This window comes from Phyllostomus hastatus, unplaced genomic scaffold, assembly GCF_019186645.2.
Source record: "Phyllostomus hastatus isolate PE091 unplaced genomic scaffold, TTU_PhHast_1.1 phas_scaffold_182, whole genome shotgun sequence".
Classification (NCBI taxonomy): Eukaryota; Metazoa; Chordata; class Mammalia; order Chiroptera; family Phyllostomidae; genus Phyllostomus; species Phyllostomus hastatus.
Window position 1 is genome coordinate 13,881,137 of NW_025334013.1, and position 24,454 is coordinate 13,905,590.

Sequence of the window (24,454 nt, forward strand, 5' to 3'; positions counted from 1 at the left end):
GTGCCCTTCTGTCAGATGGGCATGTCTCCCTCGCAGACGGAGGAATTCCTCAAGGCCAAGGCCACATCTCCATCTCAGCTGGGGAGCTCTGTCATGGGAGGGATGGTGTCTCCATTGTCAAAGTGGATGGTCCCTAAGGTAGAGTCTGTGCCTCCTCCGTCAGACTGGGAGGCCCCAGATGCTAGGAGTCCTGTGCACCCCCAGTCAGCCTGGAGGACTCCCCAAGGTGGGGTCCATGTCCTTCCTCGTTGGTTGCCCCCCCGGGGCCCAGCCCCTGCCTGCCCCACCTGACTAGCATTTCGCCCACAGTGGGAAGAGGTGAGTGGCTACGACGAGAACATGAACACGATCCGCACGTACCAGGTATGCAATGTGTTTGAATCGAGCCAGAACAACTGGCTACGGACCAAGTTCATCCGGCGCCGCGGCGCCCACCGCATCCACGTGGAGATGAAGTTCTCGGTGCGTGACTGCAGCAGCATCCCCAGCGTGCCCGGCTCCTGCAAGGAGACCTTCAACCTCTACTACTACGAGGCTGACTCCGACGTGGCCACCAAGACCTTCCCCAACTGGATGGAGAACCCGTGGGTGAAGGTGGACACCATCGCCGCGGACGAGAGCTTCTCCCAGGTGGATCTGGGTGGCCGGGTCATGAAGATCAACACGGAGGTGAGGAGCTTCGGGCCCGTGTCCCGCAGCGGCTTCTACCTGGCCTTCCAGGACTACGGCGGCTGCATGTCCCTCATCGCCGTGCGCGTCTTCTACCGCAAGTGCCCCCGCGTCATCCAGAACGGCGCCGTCTTCCAGGAGACCCTGTCGGGGGCTGAGAGCACGTCGCTGGTGGCCGCGCGGGGCAGCTGCATCGCCAACGCCGAGGAGGTGGACGTGCCCATCAAGCTGTACTGTAACGGGGACGGCGAGTGGCTGGTGCCCATCGGGCGCTGCATGTGCAAGGCGGGCTTCGAGGCCGTGGAGAACGGCACCGTCTGCCGAGGTAAGGGCCTTGGGGGGACGGGGGGGGGCAGGTGTCCCTGCGAATGCCTGGAATGGGTACTGGGCCTGGCAGCTGGGAGGCCAGGCTGGCAAGGGCGGTGGCCTGGGCCTGACCGTGAGGTGCCCTGGCAAGACTTTCCCAGCCACGGACGTGGTTCGGCTTCTCAGAGGGAGGCGTTTGGACAGCACTTCTTGATGGTGGTTCCTTGTAGGATGGTCCTGCAAGGGTGGTCCCTGTAGGTACTGCAGGGGGCTGCAGGGTGATTCTAGTCGTATGAGGATGAATATTTCTCGTTTTCATTATTATACGAATATTATCCAATGCTAAGTGGTGCCCTGTTTCTTCGTGTACAAAAGTGATACAGTTCCCTTCCTAAGAAAATGTATAGGCCATCACATCGATAAGTTGACATTTATTTCACTGTTTCTAACAGTCAGTATCAGCCAGGCTATGCTGAAATGACAAAATAATAGTTTATTTCTCATGGCCACGTGTCCATCGGGGTCAGCTGGGGATGACTCCTCCCTCTGGGAGCTGACCGGACGGAGGAGGCAGTGTCTGGAATGTCATGGTCACCAGGCAGAAGGAGGGAGCGGGTGCGGCAGGCTGTGCACTGGCGCGAACGCTTCTGCCTGGAACGGCCCCCACATCACTCCGCACACATTTCAACGGCCACACGGCCACAGACCGAGTCACGTGGTTACTTCCAGCGTAAAGAGATGGATGAGGACCATCCCACTGTGAGCCCGGCCTCCCGGGCACCACTTTTACTGGGTGCTGGGCACACCCGACATGTCTAACTCAGTCCTCACAAGAACCCTGGGAGGAAATGCCACTTTAAGAAATTGATAAATCAAATAAATAAAATGTAAAAATATAAAAAGAAACCAAAAAGAACCTGAGGCTCAGAGAGCCTTACTGTCTTGGAAGTGGAGGGACTAGGAGCCTTGCACCCAGGTAGCGGGATTCCAAACCCCCCTCCCCCAGACTGCTGTGCCGCTTCGGTTAATTTAAGGAGAATCGTTAATAAACAATAGCCCAGGTGGTGTTTGATGATGGCAAAGAATCACAAAGGCAGGTTGTAAACAGAAGTTTGTAAGAGGTCCTGCATGGTAATAAGAAGGCTGTGAAGGTAGGCAGCCTTGGGTTCAAAGCCCAGCTCTGCCAGGCACTAGCTGTTTGTCCTGGGTCGAGTATGAAAGCCTCTTTTGTGGAGGGTGGTGAGGAGGCAACAACTTAACACCTGTAAGGCACTTATTATGGCCTCTAGTACACCGGAAGAAAGAGCTTAGTAAGTGTTAAATAAATGAGGTGATGGATACAAAACCCAGCCTGGCACAGGTGCTCCACAGGGTGGGCTGTGATGGTGATGCCGGTGACACAGATCCGAAGTCTACTCGTGCCTCTTCCGCCTGACTGCCCGTTGGAATCAGACCCCAGAGTGCGCCAGGTGTCAGCCTACGAGTCTGGACCCCTATTCCGGGGGCCCTGAAGAGCCCGTGAAAGTGTAGCCAGGGGTGGGTGCAATGATTCTCGTCTTCATAAAATACTGTCGCATCCACCCTCCCCACAGTTCCCCCACTCCCACCCTCTGGGCATTTTGAAGGCCCCTGGGAGGGTGAATGGAGGTGCAGGAGGCAGAAGCAGTAGCCTGTGGGGAAGCCGCCGCCGTAACTGACCATCCGCCATGCTGGGGAGGAGGAGAAGCAGGGTCAAGGGATGTCTGACCGTGAATCAGGATGGCAGGTGGACACGGGCAGGACAGAGGGAGGGAAAGGAATCACACAGAACAGGGGATTCCAGCGTGCAGGGAGGCGGTGGTCCTGGAAAAGAAATGGGGACGTTGGGAGAAAGGCTGGTTTCTTGAGGCGGGTTTCTGTACCTGAGTGTGAAATTGCGCAGCCTCGGGAGACAGCAGGACCTGGGGGGCGGGGTGGGGGAGGATGGGATCGGTCACTCGTTGCTTGTTGTTCATTCCCTCATCAAAGATCCCTTGCACCTGCTCTGTGTCCGACCGTGCGCTAAGCACCAGGTATGACGGGGAAGACTCTGACGGTGGCCCTGTCCTCCAGGACCTCCCAGCCGAGACAGACTGTAAATGAACAAGGCAGGTGATGTGCTAGACTCGCTTTAGTAGGAGCTGCTCCAGCTGCAATGGGAACGAGAAAAGAGGGAAGGCTTCACAGAGGAGATGACGATGGAGCTGGGAATCTGGGGAGAGAGAGAAGTTGACTCGGTGGCCCAGGCCCCCTGGGGGACGGATCTGCATGACCAAAGACCTGGGGACATGAATCAGCATGGGCCATGAGGGGGACAGGTAAACTGTTTGGTATGATGTGGTTGAGGATTCAAGCCAGGAGGCAGGAAGAACTGTTACTCACTGGAAGGGTGCCCAGAGGGAGGTGTGTGAGTTGTCTATTGCACATAGCAAGTCCCCCCCAAATGTGGCAGCTTAAAATAGTAAATATGTGTTATTTCACAGTTTCTAAGGGTCAGGCATCCACGTAAGACTTAGGTGGCTGCCTCCGGCTCAGCTGCTCCTGGGATTACGACCAGGTTGCCAGCTGGGGCTGCAGGTTCATCCGAAGGCTGGATCGGGTTGGGGGGCTGCTCCCGTGTTCACGCACCTGGTTGTGTGTCGGCTGCAGTTTGCCACCCCGTGTCCTTAGGTGTTATGTGCAATGGCGTACCCCAGAATGAGGGATCCAAGAGAGTGTGAGAGTGCCCAAGACAGAAGTGACAGTTATGCTGTAACCTCATCTCAAAAGTGACATTATTTCTGCCATATTCACTTCATTAAAAGCGAGTCACCAAATTCAGCTCACACTCCAGGGAACTAAATCACACTGGGCGTGAATGCCAGGAGGTGTGGTCACTCGCCGGGGCCCGTCCTAGAGGCTGCCTGTTACAGCCCCGGCTTCTTGCAAGTAGCAGGGGTTCGAGGTAACCCCGCCGGGGCAGGGCGTGCACCCAGCCCCGGTTCCCCTCTACCTGCCCCTTTCCCCTGGACCTACAGCCTGCCCAAGGCCCAGGCCCCGCCAACCTCGGGGTGTGAGCAGAGGCCAGTCAGAGCATGATTAATGAGCTCCGGGATCCAGAAGGACACCAGCTGCTGCAGTGGCCTGCGCTGCAGCCACCCAGATGTGCGGCTGCTGCAGCCCCAGTCCCACAGGCGTGCGCCCTGCCGGCCCAGGACGTGGAGGAATGGTGGTCACGGCTCACATCCGAGATGCTTTCTCATCCTCTAGCTCAGGGATTCTCGGCCTTCACTCTGTTTCAGAATTTGTTAGGAAATTTGTTAAAGTGCAGATGCCTGGGTCTGGCGCAAACCTCTCCCCCAGGTCTGGTTCTGGGGCCCCGAGGTGGGGCCAAGAACCAGCATTTTAAAACAAGCAGCCCTGTTGGTCGAGGACCTGAGTGGATGAAGGCCCTGTGGTGTGAGAGCACAGAGCACGTTTGCTGGGTGTCGGGTGGCTTCCTGGGTGCAGGGGCCAGGGCATGGCCTCCCCTTATTCATCCGTCTGTTCACTGCCTGCAGAGTGTTCAGTCCGGGCCTGCGCCGGCCGTACAGCTGCCTGCCAGGTGGGGGTTCCTGAGACTTCCTTCCGAAGAACTCTGCCCCCCGCCCCAACTCCAGCCCCCAGTCTCCTCAGGATCACTGTCCCCGATGGGGCTTGCCACCAGGAGATCTGCTGCGGGTGGCGGGAGTGCAGCCCTCAAATTCCTCTCTGCAGCACCTGCTCCCACCCAAACCTGTTGTCCTCTTCCCAGATACTTGTAGGTTTGGTTGTGAGTGCGCCCCTGCCTCCGTTCCTCCCAGTTTCTCTCCGTATCCTCACCTCTGCCCGTCAGGAGCCTCAGCCTGGCCACTATTGGGGGCCCTGCCCTCCTTTCTCCCATGGCAGACTCACATCTATAAGGGATCTAGAAGCAATTCCACTGTGAGCACGACGGCTGTGACACTGTGGGGGCCGAGGGGTTAGTAATGGTTAGTTGGGCCGGGAGAGGAGCCGCGAGCCAGGAGGGGGTGGGTGGGGGTGGCGGAGGGGGAAGGTGAAGGCACATGTCTATCTTCTGGCTCCAGCTCGCGCTTCCCAGCTCCCAGCTGCTGGGCTTCTCCTCCCAGCCTCTCCCTCTCCTCCTCCCTGCCCTTCCTGGCAGCCCCCAGCCTTACTCTCGCTCCCACCCATGGCCTCTCCTTGACCTTGGCCTTGCAGGCCTGGTTTCAAACCCCCCAGCTCTGCCTTTTACCAGCTGTGTGACCTGGGGCAAGCACTGACCCTCTGGCAGCCTTTGCTTTCTCATCTGTTAAACAGGATGAACAGGGGCTACGGAGCAGAGCACACGAGAAAATACCTGGAAGGGTGTTAGAAAAGCAAGAATAAGGACTTTTATGGACACTGTCTTTTGCCTGTGGATGCTTTTTTTCCTTTCCTGATGAGCTTTTTACTTTGAGGAAAAAAATAACTTTTCCTTATTGCAAAAATGATACAGGTTATTTGTTGAATCTTTAGAAATTACTGGTAAGCAAAAAGGAGAAAGTTAAAATGGCATTAAAATTAAAGTTGGATAACCACTGTTAATGGGAGGGTATAGATCCTTCTAGGTGCATTTCTACATATTGAGCTCTTTGTAACAAGGAAAATGGGTTCCTGCTAAAAATACACAAGGATTTTCAACTTATTAATATTTTATGGACATTTTTCCATGTCATGTTACATCTACAGTATCGTTTAGGGAGGCTCTTAAAATTCCATAGCGTAGTGCGCCGTAATTTATCTGCCCGTCCTCTGTGATCGACACGCACGCTGCTTGCATTTTTTTCCACCTTTACTCTCTGGGATGGATGTCATTGTCCCTCTGTCTCTTTGTGCTGCTGCTGGTGTTTGCGTAGGATGCGTCTCCAGGTGTGGAACTGTGGGGTCAAAGGGCACCTGTTTTAGAGCTCTTGACACGGATCAGCCTCCAGAAAGGCCAGGCTGCGTTACCCCCCTCGCAGTGGACTTCCAGCATGCCTGTCTCCCTGCACCCTCACCAGCATGGGATGTTATGCCAGTGGCTTTGTTTTCTCCCAGAATCCTGTGCTTCCCCAGCCAAGGAAAGGGTGAGGAGTGCACTCTGGGCCCCCCGGGCAGCCTTCTTCCCACCCTGTTCTCATTTTCAGCCCTTCCCACGGAGACTGGACCAGTGGCCCAGATGTGTCTGTGGGGGTGGGGTGCGGCCAGCCTCGGGGGTGAGGAGGAAGGAGCCCGCCAGCTGGCAGAGCCTGTACTGGCTGGGGGGAGGGTGTGAAGGTTGGAATGCTGGATGGGAGGAGAGGCCCAGGCCCGCCCCCTGCCATAGAAAGTTCTGCAGCTTCTCTTCAAAGGCTGGGTAGAGTCCCGGCTGGGGTGGGAGAAGGAGCAATAGACTCTCCCTCCAGACCCCGAGGCTCAGGCCAGGGCTGAGACCGCCCAGGCCAGCCTTGGGGGAAGGGGGCTAGAGGAGGAGGGCCCTGGCCAGTGCACTCAGGCTATTTGGGTCTTCGCTCGTAAAAATTGGAAGTACCCCATCCCCTCTTCCCCTTTTCCTACGTTCTCTCAAAGAATCTGTTCTTGTTCACAACTATCCACCTGTCCATCCATTCATTGGGCATTCTATCTGTCCACCCAGCCATCCAAGCCATTAGACATCCACTGAACAGCAGCTTCTGACATTTTTGGTTCCTTGGAGTGGCTGGTGACGTCTTCAAGGAGGACTAGGAAGCTAACACACATTGAGTGCCTGTCCTCTGTGAGCAATCGGGTCCTTGGAAATGTCAGTCACGGCCCCTGCCCTGAAGGACGGACAACCCCACCTAGAGATGTTGACAGATGTCTCTGCAGACAGTGAAAGTGGACAGAGGCACGCGGCCCCTCCAGGGGCGGGCCAGCCAGGGCCACAGTGGTCACCTGTAGGCTCCCAGGGAAAGGGGCTGTTCGAGTGGAAGCTAAGTGGGGAGTCAGCCAGGAGAGGAGAAGGTGCAGAGGCCCAGAGCAGCCAGAGCGGGCGCTCCTGGGAAGGGTGAGAGGATGACTTTAGCGGTCTCTCTTCTCAGAGGCAGGAGACCCTGGGTAATTTGGGCTCCAGGCACTTTTCACTCAAACCACACTCCCGGGCACTACTGCGCACCAGTCCCTGGGCCTGGTGCAGGGTCCACAGAGACCAGGAAGACCCTTCTTGCCCTTAAGGAGCTCCCAGCCAGGGCCGGGAGGCAGCTCTCTCCACAGCTACAGCCTCGGGCTGTTGTCCCGGGACTTCGGAGGACGGGAGAAACCGAGAGCAGGAATCAGTTCAGAAAAGGATGGTCACACATGATACTGATTTTTTTTTAACTCTGGCCTCTCGCTGACCCTCAGACAAAATGGGAGCAGTGGGTGGAGGAGAGGAGTTCTTGGCCGAGGGGGGAGGACAGAGGGGCCACTGGGGTTCAGTTCCGCGCTGCCAGGGGCCAAGTGAGGCCGAGGCCGGCAGGAATCCTGAGAGGCTTGGAGAGGGCCGGGGCTGGGGGGAAGGGGCTTCCCGTGGGCCCACTCCCGTGTTATGCTAGGTTTGCTCCCTTTGCTCGTGGAGTCTTCTACTGATCGGATTAGCTGCATTTGACAAGTGATGAGGCCGAGGTCCAGAGACAGTCAGCAAGTTGCCCAAGGCCACACAGCTAGTAAGCAGCCGAGGCAGAACGTGAACCTGGCTTTCTCCAGCTGGCTGAGACAACTGACTAAGCAGGCGTGGGCCAAAGCCTGCACGGACTCTGCTCCGCCCACCGCCTGGAATGCCAAGGCAGCCCGGAGCCGGAGCCGGTGAGAGTCCAACAAAGCACCAGTGGGGGGCTCACCAGCAGGACTGTGGGGGGGCCGCCCCAGTGGGACAACCACAGGGGTTTCCCGAGAGAGGAGAGAGGCCTGGGCTGAGAGCCTTGAGGAGAGAGTTGTTTTCACATCGAGGGAGGTTTGGCGGGATGGAGCAGGGTCCCCGAGCGAAGGCCCAGCCGTGGGGAAGTCCCTCCTTGTGCTGAGGGGACACAGGCCTCCGGGAAGGAGGCCCGAGCAACCCCGGCTAACCTCTGGCCAGGGGGGAGGTCCCTCATCCCCCACACAGCGTTTACTGAGTGCTCAGCTCACGCTCCCTCTCTGCAGAGTAACCGTGCTGACCCCCGCATTGGATTAGGAGACAGGCTTGGGACAACGGTGACGCCCCTTGTCGGTGTCAGAAGCCAGTGCGTGCTCTGACGCCCCCACTGCTGATGTCTCTCCCTTCTCGGAAGTGTCAGCAAGGTTTTGCAGCAGGAACTCAGTTCACATGGACCAGGCAGCCTCTCGCCCCCGGGTCTCAGCGACTCTTGGCCGGCCTCGGGTCAGGGTTCAGTGTCATGCCCGTTTTACAGAAGGGGTCACTGAGGCTCGGACAGGGTAAGCAGCTTTGTCCGAGGCGACACAAGAAGGCAGAATTTGAACTGAGACCATCAGCTTTGCAGCGCCTGCGCTGTCCTCTCTCAGCCCGAGGCCGGCCTCAGACCCCAGAACGCACCGGGCTGAGGGTCGCAGGTTGCCTCCAGAACACTCCGGCAGGACCATAAACAGCTGGGGAAATTCCCCTCCCTCCAGCTGTTGCCTTTTCATCTGGCTGGGCTTCGGGATCTGGCAGAGAGGCCCGTTTAATGAGGAAGTTTATGCATTTAACAGTTTAAGCCTTTCTAAGCCTGTGGTACAACAGGATTTGGGAGCCGTTAACAATTCTGTGTGGTTAAGAGATTTTCATTGCTCCGCGGCAGCTGGCTCGGTCCTCACAGGCCCCACTCTGGCCTCCACCCCGCCCCCCCCCACTCTGCTGGAGCGCCTCCTTCCCGTGGGGGCCCTTTGTCCTCTGCCCCCATCCGACTGCTTCTCTCCCTGCCCCCTACTCAAACCTCCAGGTATGAACTTTAACCTAAGAGGAGGAAGAGGAGGAACCGAGGCCCAGAGCGGGAAGGGACTTGCCCGTGGCCACACAGCAGGCAAGGGGATCGTGCCCAGCCTGCCTGGCCAAGCCTGCGTCTCCCACCCAGGCTGCCTTCCTTGGGGGGAGGGAGGAAGGGCGTTACATTGTTAATGTTTCACTGGCAGAACGTACAAAGCCTCTCTAAAACCAACCTCTGATCCCTGCGAGGGCTGTGGGGCAGGGCAGGGCGGGGCGACGTGCCCGGCTTCACACACCTTGTCAGGTACGGAGCCGACCTCAGAGGCCTCAGGCCTCCCGAGGTTCTCATGAGAATGCATCACACTACACCGAACTGTTTTGTTCCGTGTGTTTTCATAGCTCGGGGTGGAAATGCCATTTGTAATTATAATGTCTTACATATGTACAGTATTTATTTACTTACACCCTGCCTCGTTCCAGAAGAGCTTAGAGGCTGCATTTATGTAGCTTTGGGCGCACCCCATGAGATGCTTTGATCTGAAGGATACCCACACGGGAGAAGCGAGGCAGAGGTTATTATCGCCACTTTAGAGACCAGGGAAACTGAAGCTGAGAGAGGACCTGGTTTTCCTGGGGTCACATGGACTTCGGGGACAGAGCTGGGACTGGAACCCAGTGCTCTGGCCTCTGAGGCCTGGGTTTTCTCTGGAACTGCTTGTCATCTCGAAGATGACAGCTCCCCACGCCCTCTTGGCCTCCACCGCTGCAAGGTTGAGACTCCAGGGACCCCTTGAGTCTCCATCCTGGGTGGGAAGGGGTGGGCTCCCTCAAGGAAGAGTTCTTCATGGCCCAGAGAATGAATGGTTTGTGTGAGATGCAATGACGTGTGGGTGGGTTTGGTGGGAGGCGAACCAGCCCCTAACAGCCCTACGGATGAACTGGCCGGGGGTGGGGGTGGGGCAGGGCTCCCCCAAGGAGTGGGCTGGCCTCGGATCCCCCACCCTCTCTGGCATCTCAGGACCTTTGCTCCTTCTCCAGGCCTTCCCAGTCTTTCCACAGAGCCCCGTGGAGGTTAGGGGCTCAGGGCTGTTACCCTCCCCTTTTGCAGATGAGGAAACAGAGGTTCAGAGAGAGCAAGTGACTTGCTCCAGGCCACACAGCAAGTAGGGCCACGTAACCCCTGTCGTCTGGTAGAGCATGAGCAGGGGCTGGCTGGGGCTTGGGAGCCAGTCAGAGCTGTTTCCCTCCTCTGTCCCCATGTCCCCCGCAAATTCTGGGCCCAGGGCCTCACGTTACCCTGGCTCTTTCCAGGAAACCAGACTCAAGTTTCCTCCCTTCAAGGCATCACCATCTGATTAGCAACATTTTAAAGACCCAAGAGTGGTCGCTGGCCTTTTTGCGCTGCCTGGGCGGGCTGTGCAGCTTTGGGAGCCCCACATCCGTATCCCTGGCAACCGGGCCCTGGGCTGCCCTCCCCCCACACCCTGCTGTCGGAGCTGTCTGACTGTGGGAGCTCCCTGGAGGCCCGGGAGGGATGTGCATGCACGCGTATGCCAGTTCGATGCAGAGCATCCCCAGCACGCATGTGTGTGCGTGTGCACTGGCCCCATGAGGAGTGTGAGAGTGTGAACTGGGCCTGCTGGGAGTGTGTCTGTGTGCCTGTGTGTGCACAGGCTGCCCACTGACCCGCATTGAGAGTGCCGTTGAGAGAGCTCTGGACGTGTGAGCACGCGCGTGCACTGCAGGGGTCGGTCGTGCACATGCCCTCGCCCGTGGGGTCACCCTGCAGCCGCTGCAAGTCAGTGCCGTCCCTGTATTCGTGTGCTCCTCTCTCTCTCTGACGTGCCCCAGCGCCGTGTGCACAGGGAGGAGCAACTAGTGTGGATGGCGGATCAGTCGAACCCGCGCCTGTAAAGGAGCACATGTCCCACACCAAACAAGCGCTTCTACCCTGGGGGTGGGGCTCCCTGCCTGTGTCCTGGGACACATGTGCGCTGGGTCCCGTGGCTGTGTGTGTGTGCTTGTGTGCACACCCACCCACAAGGAGATCAAGCCAGAGTGTATGTGTTCACTAGTACATTTGTATGTCGTATTAAGCCATGCTCATATGCCCTTTAAAGTGGGTATTCACAAGCACGTGTGTGCACGTATGTGCCCTGGATCAACTCTGCAGTGTGTGTGTGTGTGGGATAAACATATATGCGCACACACACTTTCCAGGGGGCAGGATGTCAGGGCCATTGATTTTCTGTCTCTTAGAAATTCCTTTTGAGGTTCCCTTCATGTCTCTTTCATGAACCAGAGTCAGCGGGCCCACTGCTCTACAGGCAAACCGGGCCCCGTGTACTGCAAGGCCTGGCCCTGGCCCGCCCACCTCCCCTGCTGGTTGTGTGCAGAACACACAGAATCTGATTAACCTTCACAGGAAAGCGTGGGGGGCCCTGGTGGGGTGCGGTGGGGCGCCAGGCAGTGGTCAAGTTCTTCGTTCAGGCTCCACTGTTCTCTGTTCGTGTGGCCTTGGGCATTTCCCTTCACTTCCCAACCCCTCGTTTCTTGTCTGCCGAAGAGGGCGGGTGGTGAAGGTGTGGTGGTGAAGCCCCGCCCATGCTGGGGATGGCCAACTCCCACATCTGCCCAGGTGTTATGCTTACGCAGCACTTTTGCCTTCTTCCCAGGGAGAGAGGCCATGTCTACACAGTGCCCCAGAGCACAGGGGGCGTGGTCAGGCCCCCAGAGGGGCAGTGGGTGGTGCTTCTCGGGGGAAGGGAGGGACATGCGTGGACTGGGCAACCCTACTGAGCCCTGGACCTGTCCTCCAAGCACTTGGCTAATGTTACCTCTTTTCATCCCAGCCCCTGCCCTCTGTGGCGGCTGGTATTATCCTCAGCCCACGGAGGAGGAAACTGAGGCCAGAGTACTGTGGGGGACTTGCCCGAACCTCGCAGGGGCGGCAGGGGGCAGGCCAGGACCCAGACCCAGGTCCGGCTGAGTCCTGAGCCTTCCTGCTCCATTCCAGGAATGCTTCCTGGAGCAGGCAGGAGTGAGAGGCCAGGCCGTGAGGGGTGCCCGGACCCCCCACAGGGGGCAGGAGGGCATCCCAGCCCAAGGCACCGTGTGAGCAGAGGTGGGGACGCACCAGGCTGGAAGAAAGCGGGCCCTCCAGCCTCTGCCGCCCGCTCGGGCTCTCCCTGCCTCTTCCCCCTCCAGATGGGCAGCTCCTCGACGGGGTCCCCTCCCACCCCTCACGCTGCAGTCTTTGTGGCCCAGGAAGAATGCCTCTCTTTATCTGCTGGATGGCCCTTCCCTTTGATTCTCCTCTCCCCAGCGTTTTGGCTGACCCCTGCGTGTTGGGAATCCAATTAGAGGAGCGGACGGGGAGAATGACAGCCACTCCGAATCCCGCCCCGGCCCCTCTGAGCACGCCTGGTGGAGCTGCAGGCCGCGTGGGCCTGCTTGTCATGCCGGGCCCTGCGCTGGGCTTTATGGGGATTAGCCGCCTGGGCTCGGGGGTGGGGAGGCACACTGCAGATGGGACCAGAAGTGATGCTGGTGAGTGTCACGTCCCTGGGGGGAGTAGAACCCTGCGCCCCGCAGAATCCAGCTTGGGGCCACGGGAAGCGGGGAGGGAGGCAGGCTGGCCTTGGCAAATACTGGGCCACACCCTGGCGTATAGGAGGGCTTGGGAAATGACAAGCCAGTCGTATCATTCGGTTCCCCATTGGAGGCTTGGAGGGTCAAGGCCCAAAGCTAGACTGCCGCAGAGGTCACAGCCAGACTACTGCCCGCCTACTGGGTGGGGGACAGTGCCAGAGTGTCCACCCAGCGGGGGTTCTGAGGGGTTGAACTGACTGCAGGCTTGGGCTGCTGTGTTGAAACTTCTTTTGCAAAACGCTTTACATATGATGGGCTGGGGACACTGAGGAATGGGGAGGGGGCAGCCCCCAAGAGATAGTGTCTGAAGAACCAGCCACTCCTTGGCATGGCCATCAGACCAAGGCCAAGACCACGCTCTTCCTCACCCACCACCGCAAAGTCTCCTTCTTGCTTTACAGCTAAGGAGACTGAGGCTCCCAGAAACGTAAGGTGGTTTCCAGCAGAGCTGGGGTGGTTCGTCGCCTTGCCCTACCCCCCGATCACCCACTCCCCACCTCCCGAGTGAGGAGAATGCCCGAAGCCCCCTCCCCAAGGCAGGGTGTAGCATCCGAGCAAGTGGATTTGGGACCCTCTGGGAAAAGGCAGCAGCCTCTTCCTGTTCCCAGGAGCCCAGGGCAGAACAGGGTCTGACTCTCAGCCCCTCAGGAAGTAGCTGGAGCCTGCTGCTGGAGCCTGGCTGGCCCCTCGCTGGGTCTGAGCACAGAGGGGGTCTGCAGTGGCCTCTGTCTCTGGCAGCTCACAGTGAGAGAGACAAGGAGACCCTGATGCGTTGGGGCAGGGGGCAGTGTGTGAATCGGGGAGCTGAGGACCGACTATGAGGACCCACAAGGGGGACTGGGAGATGGGGACTGCACCACACCCAGACTGGGAGTCCTGGAGGACTTCCTGGGGGAAGGGGCGCTTGAGCCCCTAGAGGACAAGCGGAAATAGCTTTAGATATTTGGGGTAGTTAGTGTGGGGCTTCTAGGGGTGGGGCACCTACCCACCCCCCTCCCATCCTCATTCCACAGCTGCCTGGGCTGGGCAGGGCTGCCCAGCTGTGGCCGCCTCCCCGGCCTGGGGGAGTTGACAGCCATTAGAGGCTCGGCATCTTTAGAAAGAAGCACCCCAGGGCTGGGATTGGAGAGCCCTGGGAGTCCCCTGGCTGTGCCTGTCCCGTCGTAGTGATGAGGAAGCCACAGCGGCTGCAAATGCACCTCAGAGACCCAGCATCTCTCCAGCACCTACTCAGGCTTCTCCAATCCCACATCGAGCCTGGGGAACAGGCCCTGCCGCCCCGGCTTCCCAAGTGAGAAATGGTTCAGAGAGGCAAAGGGGCTCGCCCAGACCCACAGAGCGTGTTCGTTTGTGGAGCCAGCATCCAAACCCAGGAGCCCGGAGACCTTTGCCACCACTCCGGGCTGCCACAGCCAGTGCCTGACGTGTGTGTGTTTGGTTCTCCCGTCCCAGCATGCTGCCTGGCACACAGTAGGTGCTTAGTGGGTGAGTGGTGGGTGGGTGGGTGAGTGGATGGAGGGAGAAAACCAACCAATTGACTTATTCTTCCTTACCTGGTGCCTTTAAAAACAAAGAACTGCCCTGACCGCTGTGGCCTAGTTTGTTGGACATAAGCGAGGGGTCACTGGTTCGATTCCTGGTCAGGACACATACCTGGGCTGCGGGTTCTGTCCCTGGTCGGGGTGCGTACAAGAGGCAGCCGATCAATGTTTGTCTCCCATGTTCAGGTGTCTCTGCCTCGCTTTCTCCCTTCCTTCCCCTCTCTCTAAAAATAAACAAATATTTAAAAAGGAAAACAAGTCATCACCAACCCCCATCCTGCCAGTGAAGGCCGTGTGAAATATGAATTAATCTTTCAGTTCAGTCCTCAGACACACAAGTGGGAGGGGCGTGTGAACCGGAGAGAGCAAGAAAAGACACCCCAGTTTGCTTCCCACACCTGCCCGGGCCCGAACACATGTACTCACACTCTGACACACACACTCAGTCACAGACCCAGTCACGCTCACACCCTCCCTCACAGCTGGTGCCCCAGCTTGGCCAGAGCTCACACGACGGCCCTCTCTGGGGACCTCACCCCCACCTTCCCACCCCCCCACCTCGGCCCCCGACTCCCAGCCGGGGCCCCTCCAGGCGGAGGCCTCTCTGGGCTCAGCCCTGGCCCTGCCAGCTCCCCCACCACTGCGTGCACACTCCTTCCTGCCCGGCTACTCCCCCTGAACTTGACTCCTCCTCGCCGTCCTGCCTTCCTCTTCTCTCCTCCTTCCTTTTGTCTCTCCCTCCCCTCCCCCTCCTGTGTTCTCTCGGTGTCTCCGCCACCATCGGCGTCCAGTCTCGTCCTCACTCTACTGCCCTCTGTGCCGCACCCACCGGCTGACTCTCTCAGTCTGTCCATCTTGCGTCCCCTCTGTGTTTCTCTCCCCTCTGACCCCTTCCCTGCCCCTTCCCCACCGCCTTCTTCCCTCAGGCCCTAAGGGGCAACCGTCTGGGGCCTGGACACATCAGCGGCCCTGGGTGAACTGTGGGCCCCTCCACCCAGACACCCAGGGGTTCCCCATTGGAGGGTTGGAGGGTCAGGGCCCAGAGCTAGACTGCAGCAGAGGTTCCAGCCAGTTTGAAAGCAGCCCCCACCCCCGTCTCCTCGGGGTGCAGGGAGTGGGGGTGCACACATACCGGGGCAGCTGCCTCGGTCTCCTCGCCATCCAGCCGGCAGCATCATCCGCCGGGCTGAGGTGGTTTCCTTAGCTGTCCCCTCTACTGAGCAGCCCCGTCCCCACTCCCAGCCCGCAGAGGCCTGGCTCGAGGCCAGCAGGGCCTCCGGGTTCCCAGAGCCCTGGTTCGATTCCCGCCATGCCCTGAGCGGGTGCCTCCACCTTGGGGTTTCCGTTTCCTCAGCGGTGACCTGGGGACAGGAACGTTAGCTTGGAAGGGCCAAGTGAGGCTCAGATGATCTAAAGCGGGAAGAGCACCCGGTGTTCTGCCTGACTCACCGTAGGTGCGGTGCCCGAGGGTGGCCATGGAAGACGGGAGATGGGGCTCTGCCCTCAGAGGACCCACAGCCCAGTGCGGGGGGGACTGACCCCCCTTGGCCTCTGGGGAGCTGGCAGAGCCACGATCGGAGCACCTTTACCACTGAGGTCTGTGCGTGAGGGCGGATGATGGGGCTGAGGGTCAGGGGTCATGGGGAAGAGGTCGGCCTAGGGGGGCTTTGGAGGGCCTCAGTCCTCCCGTGCTGCTGGGGCTGGGCCTCAGCGGGAGCCCTAGCTGGGCATCAGGCCCAGGGCCTGGCTGGTGTAGAGTTTGTCAGTGCAGGGGGTCTCGAGCATTCACGGTCGCCCTGCTCCTTTCCGCCAAGGCTAGAAGCGCGCAGGTTTGGATCGGCGCCCCCTGCAGGTATAGGAGGAGCCACCCCAGAGTCCACATCATCCACCTGTCTGTCCTCTCCGTCCCGTGCTGGCCACAGGGGGCCCAGCCTGTTCATTCTGACGGGAGTTCAGAATATGGGTTCTGAAGGGCCACGGTGGCACCCTGGCTTGGCATGACCCGTTTCGGGGTCCTTGAGCCACACCCATGTCTCCGGGCCTCGGTTTCCTCGTCAGGGCCTTTGAATAGATTACACGAGGGGCTGCGGCCCAGAGTGGGCATTGAGTAAATGTCCCGCGATGCCCCCCACAGTGAAGATCCCAGGCCTGCCCCCTCCTCGCAGCCCGACTCGGGCCCTCCATTTCAGCAGCCAACCTCCCCTCCTGCTGCCCGAGAAGTTTGGCCCCAGGACGCTTTCTCCCTCTGCCCCCTCCTCCGCCATCCTGCGACCACCCAGCCCAGCCAGCTGTGAGCAGCAGCCTCCCTCCCGCCCACCGGGACCCCGGGGTCAGCAAGCCTCCCAGCGTGGGACGGGGACAGAGACCGAGATTCCGTTGGGAGTGTGCGGGTGCGGGCGAGGCAGGCGTGTGTGTGAGGGGGACAGAGCGGGATCGTCGGTGCATGTGTCCCTGCACCGAGGGGGCTGCAGATGTGTCTGAGGCTCTGGGAGGGTGCGCCTGGTGAGAGACAAAAGACGGGGGCGAGCTGGAGCTAGAGACGCTGCCGCTGCCGCCGGCTGGGAGGCTGAGCCCATTTGTATGCAGCAGGAGCAGGAGCCCAGCAAGGCGGCTCTTCAGAGGCGTCTCCATTCCCAAGGCCCAGGAGGGAGCGCCTCGACGCCCACGCCTGCAGAGCCCTCCCTCACACCACCCGGCCCAGCCCTACTTGTGCAGGCAGGGAAACTGAGGCTGGGAAGCCCCCCAGCATGTGAGCAGCGGAGCTGGCACTGGAACCCAGCCAGCTCCATAGACCCGGGTTCTTCCCGGCACTGAAGTGCCTCTGGGGCCTCCAGCCAGGTGGAGAGTTGGGTAAAGGAAGGGAGGAATGACCGGTTGATATTTGTAAAGGGCTGGAGGCAAACATTTTATGATAGCTTAGTAATCCTCATGCAGCCTGCAAATGTGTGCCTCTTGGTCGTCCCCCATGTATGGGCGGGAAGAGTGAGACACGGAGAGGTGAAGAAACTCGCTCAAGATTACACAGCTGGGAAGAGGCAGAGGCAGGGTTCAAACCCAGGCCAGCTGGCGCTAGCCTGCGCTCACAGCCCCTGAACCACGCAGCCACTCAGAATGAGAAGTCCTCGAGACCCAGGGGCTGCCGCATCTCTGCTCCCCTGGTTCTGAGCACTGGCCGGACACATAGCAACTGCTCAGTGGTGCTTGCTGAGCGAGCGTAGGAATGAACAGGGGAGAGGGGGGCTTCGCCAGAGGAGTCTTCCCAGGCTCCAGGAGTCTGGCTCTCCCAGCACCGTCCTACCGCTAGTGCTTGGCCCCCGTCCCCACCCCCACCAGGCAGGTGTTGGCCGTGCCCTCCACAGGGCCAGGCCCCACAGGGACAAAGCCAGGGCCGCGCCTGGGCGGCCCAGCTCCAGTGCAGGCTGAAGCTGCTAACAGGCTGGAAATCTCTTTTGTCAAAGCCTGTGCTGCCTCCAACCTCCTTTAATTAAAGACAATTAGTGCTTTCAGCCCCTCTGCACAGCTCAGCTCTCCTGTTTGCAAACACACAGCTGCGGGAGCTTTGTGGGCCCCCCCTCACCACCGCCCCCAGCCCCGCTTCCCCAGAGACACACAGAGGTGCCTTTATTATCAGCGCTCAGGCTGCAGCACCAAGAGGCGGGCGCCTGGGCTCGAGGGAGGATGGAGCGCTTCCCAGAGAGGCGGGGGAGCACCAGGAACTAGGGATCCCGGGTGGCCTGACACACGGGAGCCATGGGTCCCCTCTTAACAGAACAGCCTGTGGGCACCATGTCCCCCTGGGGTAGCTTGGAGAGAGACCTGCCACCTTCCTTTCCTCCTCAGTCTTGATCATCTGGGTCCTGCCCAGAGTTTGAGCTGCCCATGTGTTTTCTTCAAGAACCTTCTACGTGATCTGGGCAGTGCAGGGCACAGATGCTGGCCTCGAGTGCCACCTTAAAAAGGAAGGAGAGGGAAGAAATGGCCTTTATTGAGCACCTGCTGAATGCTAGGACCCTGGCTCTGCACGCTTGGGTCTGAGGCATCTCCATTTCACGGACAGAGACGCCAAGGCTCAGGAAGGCTCACGACTCGGTCAAGTACACATAGGAAGGAGCGGAAATGGCATGCGAAGCCTGGCCTTCAGACCAGTCATACTAGTTGGAGCTAAGCATAGTAGGAGCGCAACCTCTTAGAGGTCAGAAGGTCACCTGCACCAGCTCCTTGTCCGCCTCAGCCCCTGTGGACTGTCTGTGACATGGGCCAGGCAGTGCCTGGCACCTTTGGGTGTTGACCAGGGCACGGGTATAGCCATGTCCCCCAGGAGCTCCTAGCCGAAGGGACAGAGCGGGCACAGTGGCGGTGCCCTGTAGGAGCACGGTGCTCTGGAGAATTCCTGGCGGCACAGAGGCAGGAGTGGTGCGTGCAGGGAGATGTGGGCACATTTGAGCAAGTACTCAGGGATGACGAGTTACTCTCCAAAAGGAGGAAGTGGGCAAGAGCATTCCAGGCAAAGGCCAGAGGCATAAAAGGAAGGCAAATCCCAAGAAAGGTGAGCGGTTCCGGCAGGAAAGGTGTCCGTGTGCCCACTGTGGGTGAGGGCACAGAGGCCCAGGGGGCGGGGTGACTGTGAGGTCACACAGCAAACGGTCCCGGAGCGGGAGCCCAGCCGCCCTCTGATGGCAGCACTGCACCCGCCACTCCTCCTCAGCACGGCTCGAGGTCGGCATCCCTTGCGATTTGTTGATGAGGGCCTTTCCCCCGGGACTCTCGATGCCAGAGGGAAACGGCGTCTGGTTTGGTTCACCTTCGTATCCCAGCGCCTAGCCCCGCTCCGGCACGGAGCAGGGGCTGCTGAGTCAGGATCTGCTGAGTGAATGAAGTGTCCCAGTGAGGGCACGCGATAGGCCTGCCAGCTGCCACTGTCCCTTCCTGGGCCCAGACAGACACCGTGAACCCTTCACCACGCTCTTCCACCCAGCCCATAAGGGCCACAGGCAGACTGCGCGGAGCTGGCGGATGTGGTGAAAGGTGTGCCTGCAGAGTCGAGTCCAGGGTCACAGTGTGCAGACGGGGACTTCCATGCAGGATGCTTCCCAATGAGGAGGAAGGGATTACAGTAACAGCGGAACATTCACTGAGCCATTTCCATACACCAGACACACTTCTAAGTATATTTAACTCCCCTGTCACTGCTGGGACATGGGCCTTCTTCTCATTTTACAGGAGGGTACGCTGAGGCTCACACGTCCCTAACTTGTAGGGCCAGGGTTCGAACCCCAGGAGCCGTGCTCCGGAGTCATGCTGCTGACCGCGGTGCCACACCGGCTCTCCCCTATCGGTGTGGGACCTCCCGGCCCCCAGAGCCGGCCACCCTAAGGGCTGGCGTGCGTCCAGCCTTGCTATGCGGCCCCGGGCTTCCTCCCCACAGTGGAGACCCGAGAGCTGAGTTAGAGCCGGCAGGGCCAGGCTGGGCCTGGGATCCATCTGCCTTTCGGCAGCTCCAGGCCCACTTCCTTCAGCCTGGACAGCTTCCCAGTGGTGCCTCTGCAGGCCCTTTCAAGTCCCCTGGCACTCCCAGCCCCACTTCCTGCGACCCCTGGCCGGGGTCTGACCCGCTCCACTCAATTTCTCGAGATGAGTTGCAGAAGCTGCAGGGTCTGTGTGCAGAGACGGGAAAATTAACGAGCTGCTCCCTGGCAATTGGCGGTTTCCAGGCACCAGCTGGCCTGGAGTATTTACTCGGCACCCTCGGAGCGAGACAATTAAGCGGAGCTTAGGCTAGGGTGCAGACATGGCTGCAGGTCAGACGGAGCCCCTCCGGAGACGTTTTCCAAGGGATCAGGGCCTGCGAACAAGTTTCCAGGGAGCCGCGGCCTTTACTCATTCTTATTAATATATGACATGTTGATACACGTGACATAGATGTATATTCATTTATTTAGCATTTACTACGTGCCAGGCTCCTTACCCGAGTTATCTCATTGAATCCTTACCTTTTCTCTGTAAGGTATGCATAGTTGTTCCCACTTTACAGATGAGGACACTGAGGCCCAGCAAAGTTAGGAGACGTCTCCCAGACGGCACGGGGGAGCCGAGATTTGATTGCAGGTTTCTCTGACTCCAAGCGTCTGCTTGTTGCCATAGAACAAGTTTCCTCCCTGGTCTCTGAGAGTACAGAGCACTGTGTTAGGCACCAAGGATGAGCCAGTAGCAAGAGGAGACCCCGTGTGTGTGGTGCGCCTACGCTATGCCAGGCAGAGAAGAGTAAGAGAATGAGACCTCTTCCCTTCCCTGGGAAGTGCCGAATGAGGGGTATCTGCTGTGTGATACCTTGACCCCAAGAAGGTCTGGCTAGCCCTGAAGGTGGGGCAACACTGCGCTGAGGAAACAAACCTTGTTTGGGGCTTTGAAGGCTGAATAGGAGTCTGCCAGGTGAAGGTGGGCCAAAGAGCATCCCAGGGGGGGATTCAGCACGGACACCACAGTGCTTTGTGGGCTGGGCAAGTAGCCCAGCGTCTAGTGTAGCATCTGGTGAGATCATCGGGGTGGGGTGGGAGCAGCAGAGAGAAGAGAGCGAACAGTTGGGACAGACGGAAAAGGGCCCTGAAGGCCTGGCTAAGCAGGTTGGACCGGGCGGCTCCTATGCCAGAGACCTGGGCACTGGCCCGAGAGAAGAGGCGGAGGAGATGGGAGAGGGCGCCAGGTGCTGCCAAGGCCACCCTCAGCAGGAACTCCCCAGGCTCAGTGTCACACAGCTGGGCTTCCCTAGCCTCTGGCCCTTTCTCCTGTCCCCGGCGCCTCCTGGTCACAGTGAGGAGGGACAGGAGGGGGACAAGCTGGTTGCTTGGCCACTGAGCCACCTCCTCCTGGCTGCCTTCCAGGAGCGTTAGATCCCCCTGTCTTCCCCCAGCCAAATGGGCCATGACTAACGCCCTCTGTGGCCTGGGGCAAGTCACTTTTCTCTGACCCTCAGTCTCCCCAGAGGTCAAGGAAGGAACTAAGCCAGAGGTCTCCAATGGCCCCCAACCTGTGCCTCCCAGAGTTCTCTGAGAAAATGAGTGAGGAAGCTCTGCGTCCTGGGAGTCTCCCCGTGGGCAGGGATGGGGGCGGGGAGCCGGGGGGCCTCCCGTGACAGCCAACTCCAGCAGAGCTGTCGAGGCAAGAAGTTTATTTTTCAGCCTCTCTGCCTCCTAGTCCCACCCCGGTCCAGGCCTCATCGTATTCCTTGCCACCTAATCTCCCCTGAAGTGTCCCTTAGTGCCTGTCACCCCACCCCATGGCTGGGAAAGCTCAATGGGGGACTTTCGGACATCCTGATACACCAAAGAGGGCACGTGTTTCTGCAGGCTAGGGTACAGAGATATCTGTACCCCAAGTCCCCCTCCCCAGCCCCATCCCACTAGCAGCCTCAGAGCAGCCCCTTATTAACATGCCCTAGTTCCTGCTTTTGGGGTGAGGTGAGAAGGGTTGTCAGAAGAAATAGGGTCTGGTCTCAGCTTGACAACAAACTTGCTGTGTGACTCTGGGTGAGTTCCCTACCCTCTCTGAGCCTCCATGTGTCTTATCTGTCCAAGGAGGAGAGCTGAATAAATGAATGGTGCTTGGCCCCAAGTGTGTATGAGAAGCCCCAGGCCCCCATGCTGTTGGTCTGATAGGAGCCCAGCCATCCTGTGCTCGAGCACTGCTCACCTAGGAAGCCCCCGAGGGCCAAGTTCAGCTCCATCACTTGTGAACTCCGCTTCTCCTTTGACCCAGGTTTGACCCCTCACACCCCGATGACCAGGACCACAGAGCCCTTCAGCATCAGCCCCGCCAGCCCACCACACGCGGGATATCCAGGCCGAAATGTCATCCCCACCCTCCCCCCCGCCACTTCCACTCTCAGTGTGGCTGTTCCTGAGCCGGTCCGTCCTCGTGGGTGGCCTGGGTGGGACGAGGGGCTGAAAATAACCCTGCATGGGCGCTGGGAATGGAGGGTCCAAAGCATGTACAGGAAGGAGTCCAGGGGGATGAGCCTACTCAGCAAACCGGGCCTAAAACCTCAGCCTCAGCCCTGCTTGGCTGCGGGGCCCCGGGCAAGTCAGTCCACTTCTCAGTGGCCCTGGACCTTTGTCACAAAATGCAGGTGTGGCACCGGCCTCTCCGGACATTGGAGGAATATGAAATAATAGCGAGTTTAGGCACCGCCAATCAGCGCCACCTGGCCCCAGATGTCCTGCCTGGCCCGGGAGAGAAGACTGCGAATCCGCAGTCCTGCCGGCGGGGGCGGGGGGAAGGTGGGGTGCCCAGAGCCTCTTGGGGCCACCTGGGGATTTTCCACTAGGTTTCCATTTATAGTGGGCAGCAGTGATGTCAGAGAAATCATGGAACACATTTTGTTCGAAAATTAATAAGGAACGGATTGAGATGGAAATTATGAGCCCTTGGAAACCCGAGGGGGCGCGGGGCGGGCTTGGTGCTCAGAGGTGCCAGACCCCCCTCATCAAATGGGAGGAGGGGACCGGGGGCCTTTCAGGATGAAGGAAATGGGGAGCGGGGCTGTGGGGAGGGAGATGACTGCCAAGCCAGTGGGGGGCTCCGGGGCCACCAGCCAGCGGGGGAGAGGGACGTGGCACCGGTTAGGAAGGGGCTGCCAGGTCTCCGCATCCTGGCTGCAGCCTCTCCGTGCCTTAGTGTCCTCATCGGTGAAACGGGCGTGCAGCAGCGGGAGTCGGTGAGTGTGGGTGGATTGGCCAGGTGGAGGGACTGCTGGATGGACACACAGGCGGATGGACGGACGGGACCGACCCAGGGACGAATGAATGACTGATGACCACACTTTCTGGGCGCAAACGCTTAAGTCTGCATTGTATGTTTCTCTTCCGTTACCCATAAGCCAGCAGCTGACATCTAGTACCCTTTGTAATTGATTATTTGTGATTTATTATAATTAGGTATATTATCCTCTATTAGGTACTTATGTTATGGTTCGATATTGTATCTGTTAATAGTTCTTTAAAGCCCACCACCCGCCCAGCACTTGTCGGTTTCCGGGGCTTATCCGTACCCACCAACCTGCCTCGTCCTCACCACAACTTGTCGGGCAGGTCCTCTTATCCTCCTACTTTCCAGGTGAGGCAATCCAGGCTCAGAGAGGTTCAGCAACTTGTCAGGGGTCACACAGCTCATGAGTGGCAGGACCAGAGTTCAAACTCTGGGTCTTCTGTCTTTGTGGGGCATGGCCCACTGGAGTGGATCCTTCTGGGTGGAACATTTCAGGAAATGTGGGGGCTGACATGAAAATGTAAAGGGAGGGAGGGAGACATTGGGGGTGGGAGCAAGGAACATGGGCATCAGGGGTCAGAGGCTGAGGATGGGGACAGCTCAATGCCTATCCAAGGGTGCGGTCCAGCTCCTTGTGGGGGCACGAGGAGCCGGTGTCACAGGAGGTTGACCTCGAGACTGGCGTCTGAGGTGGGGGCTGGTGGTACGAGAGCTGGCTGGAAGACAGGGTCATCGGCAGGCACCACAGGCCTCAGGAGGTGGGTGGGCCTGCCCAGATGTTCCTGGATGAAGGACACGGGTGCTGGCCTCACTGTCCACTGGCCGTGCGAACCCAGCAAGCGACTTCTCTCTGAAACTCGGTTTCTTCCTCTGCAAGATAGAAGCTGCAACAGGACAAGTCAGGAGCCTTCACCCCCAGAGCCCTTTGCACAGAGACACTCAAGGCGCGTAGCTGGGCTCCTGGTCAGTTACCAATGTCTATTCCACTGGCGCTGCCCGCCCCTCCCCCTAGATCTGAGGCTCAGCGTCAACAGCCATCACGTGTATTTGTTTGCTCTGGTTTAGTTCCTGAGGATCTGTGGAGTGCTGACCTTGAGCTTGGCGTAGTGAACATAGTTGGGCACTGTGCCGATTACTCAAGCTAACCTGGGAAACAGGTAAATAGCCTATTGCAGTTCAATGTGCTAAGTGCTCTAATGCAGGTAGACAGCCAGGGCACAGTGGGACCAGGAGGAAGGGGCCCCAGACGCTGCCAGGAGGTGGAGGCTCCGTGCCCCTCTGCAGGGGTGCTGCTGAAAAGGAGGGGTAGATGGAGGGGACCCAGCACCTCCTTTGTACCATGCTATCCTTCCTGTCCACTTCTCCGTCGGGCAGTTCTTCTTGCCATGTGTCATTGTGGCCTTGTGCCCACTTTACAGATGTGGACACTGAGTTCCAGAGAGGTGAATGAATTTGCTCAAAGTCACACAGCCAAGAAGCAAAGTCCAGCTGAGGTGCATCTACTTTCGAAGCTACCAAGGTGGGGTGGGCAGGCCAAGGTGGGGTTGGGGGGGACAGAGGTAGAGCCCAAGGAAAGCGGAAGGAGGCAGACACG

The 24,454-nt window shown here is 59.0% G+C and overlaps 1 protein-coding gene across 3 annotated transcripts in view; it reads left to right on the forward strand.

Annotated features, from left to right (window-relative positions):
• EPHB2 (EPH receptor B2) overlaps nt 1-24,454 on the forward strand; it is a 172,080-nt gene that overhangs the window by 65,161 nt on the left and 82,465 nt on the right. For all 3 annotated transcript variants that reach the window (XM_045858814.1, XM_045858815.1, XM_045858816.1), the window contains exon 3: nt 310-994. In XM_045858814.1, the coding sequence (XP_045714770.1) occupies nt 310-994 (685 nt within the window). The remainder of the gene's footprint in view (nt 1-309; nt 995-24,454) is intronic.